Source organism: Muscardinus avellanarius, assembly GCF_963383645.1.
Source record: "Muscardinus avellanarius genome assembly, chromosome: 12".
Taxonomy (NCBI): Eukaryota; Metazoa; Chordata; class Mammalia; order Rodentia; family Gliridae; genus Muscardinus; species Muscardinus avellanarius.
In genome coordinates, this window is record NC_137798.1 from 6,156,433 (window position 1) to 6,169,165 (window position 12,733).

The following is a 12,733-nucleotide window of genomic DNA, read 5'->3' on the forward strand; positions in this document are numbered from 1 at the left end:
CCCCCAGCCCTATTTTTTATTTTGAAACAGGGTCTCACTAAATTGCCAAGGACCTCACTAAGTAGCCGAGGCTACTTTGAATGGTGATCCTCCTGTCTCAGCCTCCCAAGTGCTGGGATTACAAGCGTGCGTCACCAGGCCCGGCTTTACCATTGTCATTTTTAAAAAAATATTTTTAATTGGTGTGTTGTAGTCATACATCTTCATGGGGTACAAGATGGTGGAGGCACACTCGCATCCCTCACTCAGCCCTCCCCCAATTCCGCCCCACTTCCTCCCCCTCCCTCCTGCTCATGTTTGGCTTAGTGATGGACTTTGACACGTTTGTGGACGCCCATCATGTACATTAGGGAGTTTCTTGGCATGGGAAGTTTAATGCCTTTTGTAGAAACTCTAGATTACATAACAGAGCATATTGGCTCACAGGGCACACACGTTCCCAACTAGATTCTGCATAATTGCTCTCAAAATAGCGTCTTTGTGACTGTCAAAGTAACGTGCAGGAAGGAGCAGGCCGGCCCGGGGCTGCCGTGTGCGGTGCCGGCCGTGGGGAGGCTCTGGCTTCAGGACGGTTCCCACGATGCCCTAATGAAGTGGGTCACTGCACCGAAATGCAAACTGTATAAACAACGTGACCGACCCGACCGCTTTGGCTTCGGAGTCTGGGATTTGGCATGCGCCAGCCATTCCAAATCTGTAAACTACATAAATATTTATGTAGGCAGGGGGCTGGGGGCTCCCCTGCCGGTGTTTCCCTGCTGCAGGCGCTCTTGGTGGGAGAGGACCCTCAGGAATTCACACCTGCTCTGCTCTGGACCTCTGCGTGCCTTTTCTCTCTGTTCCTTTCTCTCTGAATTCTTTAAGACTCTGTAAGAAGGATGACTTAAACGCAAATAGGAGTGTAATGCTGAGTCCCCTAGTGGACCATCCATCCTGGGATGGCTCTTGGGGACCCTTGACAAGGGGGCGCATAGCGGGAAACAACTTGTTTGTTCTTCAGAAAAACTACAAGGAAATCCACTGAAATGTTCCAAGTGATGAAATAAGGTTTCCCTTTTGTTTGTCTGCATTTTTCTTGAGTATATATTTTCCTCCTCCCTTTTTGTTACTATTTTTTAAGAGACCTGGTCTTTCTGTGTTGCCCAGGCTTTTCTCAACAATATTGTCTTGTTTGTTTATTTGTTTGTTTGCAATACTGGGGATAGAACCCAGGGACATTCTACCTCCAAGCTACACCTCTAGACCGATTTTTTTATTCTTTATTCTTTCTTTCTTTGTTTATTTGTTTGTTTGTTTGTTTTGGTGGTACTGGGGTTCCTGGAAACCCTTCTACCTCTGGGCTACACTCCCAGAATTATTTTTATACTTTTTTAAAATTTGGAAACAGGGTCTCTTAAGCCAACATGACTGGCTTCAAACCTATGTGATCCTCCTGTCTCAGCCTCCCAAATGCTGGGATTACAAGCGTGCGCCACCACGCCTGGCTTAAATATTGTCTTTTTAATGGAAAGAAGTTCACACTTTGAAACCCTCTCATTAATTCACTCTAGAAATAATAGGAACCAGTCAATCATCGTGAGTGGGGAGTCGGGAGCGGGGAAGACCGTGTCGGCGCGCTATGCCATGAGGTACTTTGCCACCGTCAGCAAGTCGAGCAGCAGCGCTCACGTGGAGGACAAGGTCTTGGCGTGCAACCCCATCACCGAGGTGAGCCGGCGCAGGAGGGCTGGGCAGGCTGAGGGCAGGGGTGGGGTGTGGGCTGGCCCGTGTGTGTCGTCCTTCCTGCCTTTTATTTTATTTTATTTTATTTTATTTTGCGGTACTGGGATGGAACCTGGGGCACTCTACCTCTGAGCTACACCCCCAGCCCTATTTTTTATTCTTTATTTTGGAACAGGGTCTCACTGAGTTGCAAAGGGCCTCACTAAGTAGCCGAGGCTGGCCTCGAACTTGTCTCGGCCTCCCGAATGCTGGGATGACAAGCGTGCGCCACCACGCCCGGCTCCCAGTGTACAATATTGGATGTTACTAAATAGTTCTCCAGGAATTCGGAGGCCAAAATCCTTTACTGTCGTCGTTTCAAGAAATGTGTATATATATATTTTTTTTTTAAATTTGTTTTTTTTTATTGGTGCATTATATTCATACAACTTATTGGGGTAAAAAACTTGTGTGTATAAACATGTACTCATCGCTGATTTAACCCCTACCCAAATACCACCCCATTCCCTCCCCGTCCCTCCCTTCCTTGCTTGGCTTAGTGATTGACTTCGATATGTTTAAGTACATTGTGTGCTTTAGAGATTTTTCTCTTCCCCCTCCTTTCTCTTCCTTTAGGTTATCTTGTTTGCTCCTCTTTTCTCCCTAACTCTCACATATTAGGGAAAGCATCTGATTTCTTATTTTTTGTGACTGACTAATCTCACTTAGCATAATGTCCTCCAGTTCCATCCAAGGAAATGTGTATATTTTCTAGGCCGTGGGAAACGCCAAGACCACCCGCAATGACAACAGCAGCCGGTTTGGGAAATACACGGAAATCAGCTTCGACGAGAGGAACCAGATTATAGGCGCCAACATGAGGACTTACCTCCTGGAGAAATCCAGAGTTGTCTTTCAGGTAAGAACAAAGTATCATGTTTCCCCCTTTTCCCGACTTCTAAAATATTGTTTGCTCATCTACACTCGTCAGACAACCCATGTTGTTTCTTGACTTGGGGAATCGAGTTTTCTCATCTTTCATTTGCAGTTTGGATTTTTTCTTTTCTTTCCTTCCTACTTATTAAAAAAACAAAAATCGCCACTTTTTAATTTGAAAAAAAAAAAAAAAAAGAACAACCACTGAAAAAACCTTATGGTTTAAAAATGAAGTCTGGAGCTAGGCGGGGTGGCACACGCTTGTAATCCCAGGATTCGGGAGGCTGAGACAGGAGGATGGTGGTTAACGGCCAGCCTCAGCTACTTAGTGAGGCCCTTTGCAACTCAGCCAGACCCTGTTTCAAAATAAAGAATAAAAAATCGGGCTGGGGGGTATAGCTCGGAGGTAGAATGCCCCTGGGTTCCATCCCCAGTACTGAAAATAAATAAATAAATAAATAAATAAATAAATAAATAATAAAGTCTATCTTCCTAAAACACACTGTTGGGCATGGTGGCGCACGCTTGTAATCCCAGAATTTGGGAGGCTGAGTTGGGGAGGATTGTGGTTCATGGACAGCCTCAGCTACTTAGTGAGGCCCTCTGCAACTCAGTGAGATCTTGTTTAAAAATAAAGAATAAGCGGGCGTGGTGGCGCACGCTTGTAATCCCCGCGCTTGGGAGGCGGAGACAGGAGGATCGCGCAGGTTCGAAGCCAGCCGTGCTGGCGTAAGAGACCCTGTTTCAAAAATATAAAATAGGTCTGGGAGTGTAGCCCGGAGGAAGGAGGGCTTCCAGGAACCCCAGTACCACCAAAAAAAAAAAAAAAAAAAAAATAGGGCTGGGGGTGTAGCTCAGAGGTAGAATGCCCCTGGGTCCCATCCCCAATAACACACACACACACACACACACACACACACACACACACACACACAAACAAACCTAAACTAAAACAAAACAAAAACCCCAGCAACTGATGTATGTCCAGCTGTTAGCCTGGGTTTCTTATCTGGAAGGGGTGGGATTAGCTGTAACGAGGAGGAGGTGGACCAGAAGAGAGGCTTTCCTGCAGGTAAAACGGAGAAATCTCTCGTGGCCTCGACCCAGGAGAACAGCGGTGGAAGCTTAGTTCTGTGTCGGGGGAGTTTTTCAAAAGTCGCAGGTGGAATGAGTTACATCACTGCGATGTCATGGAATGTTTTCACGCAGCTCCCTCCAGGGTCACTATCTGAAGCCGGTCTCTGGCCGCCGTGAGCTGGGTGGGCACAGGAGGGCCTTCAGGAGCAGAGCTGTCCATCCGGAGGAGACCCTCGATAAAAACCTGGTGTTTTTAGGACCTTTTCTTTATTTTACAGTCGGAAAATGAACGAAACTACCACATCTTCTATCAGCTCTGCGCGTGTGCTCAGCAGGCTGAATTTAAACATCTGAAGCTGGGTATGTGATGACGGACGGTGTGTGGAGCGGTCGCTAGAGAGGATTAAGTTCTTACTTTTTTCTTTCTTTCTTCTTGGTACTGAAGACAGAACCCAGGGCATTCTAATTTTATTTTTTATTTAGAAACAGGGTCTCGCTAAGTTACTGAGGCTGGCCTCAAACCTGAGATTTCCTGTCTCAGCCTCCTGAGTACTGGGATGGTTCGCTACTATTTAAATATTAGGTGTACATGAGATCATTACCTTGACGGTATGATTTTTTGATAAGGTTATACATATTTCAGAATCCATCAAGTTGTACCTCTTAAATGCAGGCAATTTTTGGTACATTCAGTAAATATCAATGAAGCGCAATGAAAATATTAGCTGCAGGAACATAAAACAGGAGCTTCGGAGTCAGGCTCACGTTTCGGCTCTCGCCCCACCCTGAGCCACGAGGCCTTGAGAGTCCTTTGCTTTCCTGGGCCTCGGCTCCTGGGGCTGCAGAGTAGATTCTAAGGGAGTAACGGGGCGTATGTAGAGTGCTGGGCACCGCTCACTGAGCGTGACTTTCCCGGTGCGCCTCCATTTCTGGGTTATGGGGGCCACTAACCTTCTTTTGTTTCAGGGAGCGCAGAAGAATTCAACTACACAAGAATGGGAGGCAACACCGTCATCGAGGGTGTGGATGACAGGGCGGACATGGTGGAGACTCGGAAGACCTTCACACTCTTGGGTAAGTGAAAATATCCTACCAGGGGCTGGCTGCTTTCTCAGAAAGAGAAGAGAGAGCGAGAGCCGGGCGTGGCGGGGCACACTCGTGAGCCCAGTACTTGGGAGGCTGAGACAGGAGGATCGCAGGTGTGTGGCCAGCCTCAGCTACTTAGTGAGGCCCTTTGCAACTCAGTGGGACCTGGTTTCAAAATAAAGAATAAAAAATAGGGCTGGGGGTGTTCAGAGGTAGAATGCCCCTGGGTTCCATCCTCAGTACCACAATAAAAAAATTTTTTTTTAAAGAGGGAGAGGAGAGAGAGAGGAGAAAAACTAGAGGTTCCAGCATGCATGGGCTCTAAAGACCCCTAGCAAAGTCTAAGTTTAGGATGAGCCTCTCAGAGCATATTTGGAGACTAAGAGGTCAAGACTGCTTTTCCGGGAGAAGAGCTGGAAATCGCCTCCTCTCCTCTCATGCTCTGGCTTGCTGCTAAAGACACACGTTGTAAACCCTTTGGTTTCTCCTTCGCTCTTCTGAGCTGACTACAACGAAAATCGGTGAAGCTTCAGTCCAGAAGCTTCAGTCCAGAAGAGTATGGTTGAGCCCCACAGATCCTTTTAGGCATCTTCATGAGGATAATAAACCCGTGGCACTCAACTGGCGCTCGCTGCGGTGTTAGGTGCTGCCTTAAGCACCTTGTCACCTGCTTAAGCTCATTCTAACAACCCCAAGGATAAGCGCCGGCGTTTCTCCCATTTTACAACAGGAAAACTAAGGCATAAAGAATAAAAAAACAGGGCGGAGGTGTAGCTCAAAGGTAGAATGCCCCTGGGTTTCATCCTCAGTACTGCAAAATAAATAAGTAAATAAATAAAGATGGCAGCTGATGATTTCTCCCTCCTCCCGTTGCCTGTGTGCACCTCACAGTTCAGTCCCGGATTATTTGATATCATGGATTTGGTCCAACTTTTTCACGCCCACACAGGTCAGTTATTACCCCTGGGCATCGATTTTCCCATCTGCAAGGAGAAGGAATGAAATATTTAGTTGCCCCTATTACCTGTGGCTGTTCTGCACATTTCTGGGGCTTACTACGACAGTTCCTGTGCTCTTCCGTGGTGGCCGGGCTCCGCGGGGCCCGCGGTGCTTAGGGACCATCTCATGATGGTGGCATCTGTGACTCCTCCTGTGAGCCGGCACGTAGACCTGCGGGCTGCATGGGCGTCTCTCCCCAGTGACCTTGCCACTGGACCTCACCGCATGCTGGGACAGGCGTCTTCCACTGAGACCAGCTTCCTCCAGAGCCATTTGTAAGAAGTTCAGTGGACTCTGTGAGGCTCCAGAGGAACCAGCCTCAAAAGCCAACACGGCAGCACCACGCGGGGTCCATTTAGAAGGTCAAAAGCGAGTCACGGGGCCAGACTCTCGGGGAACCGCACCGTGCGGTGTGCACTGGGGGCTGGTGCGCGGCTGTTGGACTATTAGAGGACCGCAGGACTGTCAGAGATGTTGTGAGGAGTAAGAGCCATGTCTAAAAATGGTTTATGAACCATGGCAGGCGGGAGAGATTAGTATACATTTAATGAAAGCCATTAGTAAAATATGCCCCAAGGCCCAGGGCAGCATACTGGCCAGTTTTATAAGTTTAACATGGTTGTTTTATTTTTGTGTGTATATGTGATACTGGGGATTGAATCCAGGGGCATCCCACCTCCGAGCTATACCCCAGCCCTATTTTATTATTTATTTACTTATTTATTTTGCAGTACTGGGGATGAAACTCAGGGGCATCCTACCCCCGAGCTATGCCCCCACCCCTATTTTATTTTTTATTTCATTTCATTTTATTTAGTTATTTATTTTTTGGTACAGGGGATAAAACCCAGGCACATCCTACCTCCAAACTACACCCCAGCCCTATTTTATTTTTTATTTTTACTTTTTACTTTTTTTTTTTTTGGTACTAAGGGATGGAATCCAGGGACATTCTACCTCCAAGCTACGCTCCCAGCCCTATTTTTAATTCTTTATTTTGAAATAGGGTCTCACTGAGTTGCAAAGGGCCTCACTAAGTAGCTGAGGCTGGCTACAAACCACAATCCCCCTGTCTGAGCTTCCCAAATGCTGGGATTACAAGCATTTGCCACTATGCCCAGCTTATTTTTTATTTTGCAGTACTAGGGATGGAACCCAGGGCATTCTACCTACGAGCTACACCCCCAGCCCTATTTTTTATTCAATAGTTTGAAACAGGGTCTCCCTGAGTTGCAGAGAGCCTTGCTAAGTAGCTGAGGCTGGCTGAGAACCATGATCCTCTTGTCCCAGCCTCCTGAATGCTGGGATCACAAGCGTGCACCACCTCGCTCAGCTTTATCTTTTTATTTTGAAGCGGATATTTGCTCTTTTTCTGAAGCTAGCCTCGAACCTGCAATCCTCCTGTCTCAGCCTTCCAAGTGCTGAGATTATAGGTGTGTACCGCCAACACCACGTTTACTTTTATTCAAACACACCCCGCTCCTTTTGTCTGAGCACCACCCGTGGCTGTGTTGATGAACCACAGTCTGCGAAGCCTCAGAAGAAAACGCTGGCTGACCTGGTCCGCGGTGGTGAATGCGCGTGGCTGACGCGTTCCTTAGAGTTTTCTTGCAGTATAAGAAGAGGTCTGTGGAGGTCACAGAGCCATCTCACCTACGTCTCCGCATGTCTTGGCCTGGAAGTCCCTGATGACCCCACGCCAGGCAAAGGAGACGCCTCAGGGCTTCAGAGGACCTCCCTGTCACTTTGGGATCGCCATCTGCAGAGAACTCCCACTACTGGCGGCCTCGGACCACGTATTGAGTTCATGATCGCTAAGCTGTGCCGTCCAGCACGGCAGCCACGGTGACTGTTCACAGCCGATTTTAAACAATATGGGAAAAAACTGAAAATCAGTTCCTCGGTTGTACTAAGCATGGGGGTAGCCCCAGCCAGCGCGCTCGCCGCTCCCAGAGCGCACACTTCCTCAGCTTGCTCCTCCCTCTCTCTGCGCCCTTTGGCTTGCCTCTCGCTTGTTTCTTAGAGCGTCTCCAGGGCAGACTGGCTGGCTTGAATCGCGTGCAGTCACATAGCACACGCAAGCGCGTCATCTTCCGTGGAACGTGCTGTTCTTCCCTGGGTGCTGTTTGTTATGGAGACACTGTAGAGAAATGGGCCGCCCAGCAGCAGGGCCACGGCCACACACCCAGATCCCCTGCCCTGCCTGCCCGGCTAGTGAGCCTCGGGGTCTGCTCAGACGCACCAGGAGCCCCACCTCTGCGGGCCTCCGCACGTTCTGCAAAGGGCACTGGCATCAACCTGCTTGGAGAAGACATTCTGAGTGTGACCTTGGGCCAGTCCCTGACCTTCCCGTGCCCTGGCTTCCGCCCCTTGTAACGTGGGAGCCTGAGGTCCTGGGGTCCCTTGTGTGGTTGTTGTGAGCACGGGGTTTAGGGGGAGATGGCGCGGGGTGGTCCGATGTCTACCCTCACATTTCGCTTCTGAGTTATTACACTCTTTTTTTTTTTTGCACTGGGAATGGAACCCAGGGGCATCTCATTTGATCTCTGGGCTATACCCCCAGCCTTATTTTTATTCTTTATTTTGAAACAGGGTCTCACTGAGTTGCAGGGGGCCTCACTAAGTAGCTGAGGCTGTCTGCGACCCATGATCCTCCGGTCTCAGCCTCCCAAAGGCTGGGATTACAAGCGTGCGCCACCACGCCCAGCTTTACACTTCCCCAAAGGCGCAGAGTCGCTTCGGTTACAGGTCCGGGGAGCTGGCAGGTGCCTGTGCCAGAAGGTCTCCAGCCTCCGCCTTTTTTTGTTGCTTCTCTTTGCTCCTTGCTTGTTATTTGGCGATGACCCGGGCGTTTGCCGACACGCCTGTCCTTCACATGGGGAGTTCACGCCAGTCAGAGGACGGCAAAGACTAGAACTGGAGCTGTCTTCCATATTTATTTTAGAATCTTTCAAAACTCTGGTTATATTTAATCTTGGAGGTAGAGAAGACTCAGTAGCTTTGGAGATTATGTAAGCATCTCACCCTGCTGGTGAGATTTTTCAGGCTCCCTCCGGGGGGGGAGAAGTGTGGGTGGTGACAGCTTTTCCCCAGCATTCAGCCTCACGTTTCCCTGGAGGGAGCCGGGGGAGGACCCGGCCTCTATTCAGTTTGCACTCTAGTGGGTTCAGGGGACCCGGATAGCAGCACAGGCAGGCCTCGGGTCTCTCCAAGACTGGAACTCACCACAGCGAGGCCCTGCCCCAGCAAAGCCCTGCTCAGGGCTGGCAGCTCCTCCCTGGTGATTTCCAGGCCAGGTGCCAATCCTCCTAGCAGCTGGCTTAGTTTATTTTCAGCTCCAGGAAATGTGCTGATCCTGGCATGATGACTGAATATGTTATATATTCATAACTGAAATTCCACCTACAGCAGCAAGGTCATCAGAGGGCTCGGGAAGGAGGGACCAACACACAGAACGGAGTCTGGGGCCCTGGACAGCGGCAGGTCTGCTCTCTGCTCCCTCCGGTTCAGACCCAGAGGTGTCCTGGGGCCTAAAGGAACACAGGAGAAGTCAGCGCCAGGCCTCGTGTAGGGGCCTGTCACTGGGCCACACAGCCAGGCAGGGGGGACTTGCAGGGAAGCCAGGGAGACCTCTGTTTTTTGTTTCCAGTACTGGGAATTGAACCCAGGGACATTCTACCACTGAGCTACAACCCCAGACCTTTCTTCATCTCTTCCTCTTCCTCGTCCTCCTCCTCCTCGTCGTCGTCCTCCTCCTCCTCCTCCTCCTCCTCCTTCTCCCTCTTCTTCTTGAAACAGCATCTCTCTAAGTTGCTGAGGCTTTTGCTTAACTTGCCAAGGCTGGCCTCGAACCTGCGATCCTCCTGTTTCAGCCTCCCGAGTACTGGGATTACAGGTTGCCACCATGCCTGGCTCGAAAGACCTGCTCAGACTTCTCCTTGCTTCTGCCCTTCTGATCGTCTTCCAGGCTTCATTATTCAAACCCCAGCCAGGAGACGTGAGAGCCTGTTACCTGGATCCATAAGATCAGTCTCCCTGGGCTGAGAGCAGAGGGTCCAGAGGGGCAAACGCAATCCCTGAGGGGTTCTGGGGATTCTTGGTCAAAAGGAGAAAAGAAAAACCTTCAAAAAAGGAGAAAAGAAAAACCTTCAAAATAAAGCATAGTGAAAGCGGAGCATGGGGGTGCACACTTGCAATCCCAGAATTTGGGAGGCTGACACAGAAGGATTGTGGTTCGTGTCCATCTTTGGCTACTTAGTGAAGCCCTGTGCAACTCAGTGAGACCCTATTTCAAAAGAATAAAAAATAGGGCTGAGGGTGTAGCTTGGAGGTAAAATGCCCCTGGGTTCCATCCCCAGTACTGCAAATAAATAAATAGTAAAAAATAGGGCTGGGGGTGTGGCTTAGAGGTAGAATGCCCCTGGCTTCCGTTCCCTGTACCTCCCCCCCCACCACCACACACACACAAAGCGTAGAAAGTAAGCGGAAGCTGAGTTCCCTAGGAACCTGACATAAAAAGGCTCCCCGGATATTCGTCCTGTGTTGAACTCCCCGGCAGCTACAGCAGAGGGGAACCCAGCGGGCTGTGCGTGATGCCTCTTGGCACCAGCGGTACCAGAGTATCTCGAAAGAATCTTATGAGGAAGAAAAAAAATGCAGCGTTCCTAACTCGGGGCGATGTTTGTTTGCAGGTTTCCAGGAGGCTTTTCAGATGGATGTGTTTGGGATCCTGGCCGCCATCCTGCACCTGGGCAACGTGCAGATCGCCGCAGTGGGCAGCGAGAGGTCCTCAGTTAGCGTAAGGCTCCCCGGAGCATCCCTGCCTGGGCCCGGGGTCGGCAGCCCCAGCTCGGTTGGCCTTCCTTGGTATCCTAGCACCAGGCCCGGCTGGAGCGGCTGGGCAGACTGGTTTAACAGGAACAAGGAAGAGAGGATTCCTGAGTTTCCTTCAAAGAGTAAAGCTTCCTTCCCTGGTAACGAGGCAGGGGGAGGGGCTCTCTGTTGTTTCTGTTTGGTTTTATGGTTTTCTTTTTTCCCAACATATATTTATGGAATGCCGACTGGGTTCCAGGGGCTGGAACAAGCAAGCTTTGAACCAAACAAGAAGCCTGCCATAGAGTTTGTGATCTGAGGAGGCAGGCAGGAGACACAGTAAACAAGCACAATTTTTGGGGGGGCTGGGGGTATCTGCTACAAAGGGAAATATAGCAGAGTTGGGGTGCAGAGAGATGGCGCCTGCTGTGCAGGGCAGGCTGGGAACGTCTTTCTGATGAGGCGGCAGTGGGCACACGCCCAGTGTAGATAAGGGTGTAAATCATGCCGGACCTGGGGGAGGACTGACCAAGTAGAGGGACCAGCGGGTGTGAAGACCCGGGGGTAGAAGAGGTCGCCTGAGAAAGAGCTGGAGAGTCAGCGTCTCCAGAGAGGGGTGAGGGTGAAGGGTGATGGAGGAGAACGGAAAGGAAAGCGTGTGTTGCAGACTACGTGCTGACCTACGACACTTAGTAGTTTTCAGCAAAAGGGACACCGTCTCCTCCTGACACCTGCTCCGAATCCAACCTCAGCAGCGCCAGCTTCCCCTTGGGGATTATATTCCCATGCCAATTTCATGATACATATTCCTTCCTTCCTTCCTTCCCTTCTTCCTTTTTCTCTTTCTTTTTACTACTACTACTACTACTATTATTATTATTATTATTATTATTATTAATTTATTTTTTTTTTTAGTGGTGCTGGGGTTCCTAGAAGCCCTTCTACCTCTGGGCTACACTCCCAGACCTGGTTTTTTTTATATATATTTTTAAATTTGGAAACAGGGTCTCTTAAGCCAGCGTGGCTGGCTTCAAACCAGCGTGATCCTCCTGTCTCTGCTTCCCAAATGCGGGGATTCCAAGCGTGCGCACCACGCCCGGCGCTTTCTTTTTATTGATGCACTGTAGTCAGACGTCTTAGTGGAGGACAAGGTGGTTGTGATAGATTTTTCTATTGACTAGACACAAGAGTAATGTAGCTTGTGTCTCTTCTGCAACAAATAAGCGCAGCGATGCTGAGGGATGCCTGTGTTAGATTAGTCTCACCAATATCCATATAAAAAAAGGAAACAAGCCGGGCGTGGTGGCACACACTTGTCATCCCAGTATCTGGGAGGCTGAGACAGGAGGATCGCGGTTCACGGACAGCCTCAGCTACTGAGTGAGGCCCTCCGCAACTCAGTGAGACCGTGTTTAAAATAAAGAATAAAAGCCGGGCGTGGTGGCGCACCCTTGTAATCCCCGCGCTTGGGAGGCAGAGACAGGAGGATCGCGCAGGTTCGAAGCCAGCCGCGCGCGCTGGCTTAGGAGACCCTGTTTCTAAATAAAAATATAAAAATAGGTCTGGGAGTGTAGCCCAGAGGTAGAGGGGCTTCCAGGAACCCCAGTACCACCAAAAATAAAATAAAATAAAATAAAGAATAAAGCCGGGCGTGGTGTCGCACGCTTGTGATCCCTGCACTTGGGAGGCAGAGACAGGAAGATCGCGCAGGTTTGAAGCCAGCCGCGCTGGCTTAAGAGACCCTGTTTCCACATAAAAAAGTATAAAAATAGGTCTGGGAGTGTAGCCAGATGTAGAAGGGCTTCCAGGAACCCCAGTACCACCAAGAATAAAATAAAACAAAATAAAAAATAAAAAATAGGGCTGAGGGTGTAGCTTGGAGGTAGAATGCCCTTGGGTTCCATTCCCAGTGTCGGAAAATAAGAAGAAAGTAAAGAAAGAAAGAAAGAAAGAAAGAAAGAAAGAAAGAAAGAAAGAAAGAAAGAAGAAAGAAGAAAGAAAGAAAGAAAGGAAGGAAGGGAAAGAAAACAAGCTGGATATTGTGACACACGCCTGTAATCCCAGTTCTTGGGAGGCTGAGGCAGGAGGATCGCAGGTTTGCAGCCAGCCTAGGCTACTTACT

The 12,733-nt window shown here is 49.5% G+C and overlaps 1 protein-coding gene across 1 annotated transcript in view; it reads left to right on the forward strand.

The window, feature by feature from the left end:
- Positions 1–12,733, forward strand: part of MYO5C (myosin VC) — a gene marked incomplete at both ends in the record, with an annotated part of 95,947 nt that overhangs the window by 22,417 nt on the left and 60,797 nt on the right. The window contains 5 exons of the mRNA XM_080707006.1: positions 1,551–1,707; positions 2,477–2,620; positions 3,993–4,074; positions 4,681–4,788; positions 10,491–10,597. Of these exons, the coding sequence (XP_080563132.1) occupies positions 1,551–1,707; positions 2,477–2,620; positions 3,993–4,074; positions 4,681–4,788; positions 10,491–10,597 (598 nt within the window). The remainder of the gene's footprint in view (positions 1–1,550; positions 1,708–2,476; positions 2,621–3,992; positions 4,075–4,680; positions 4,789–10,490; positions 10,598–12,733) is intronic.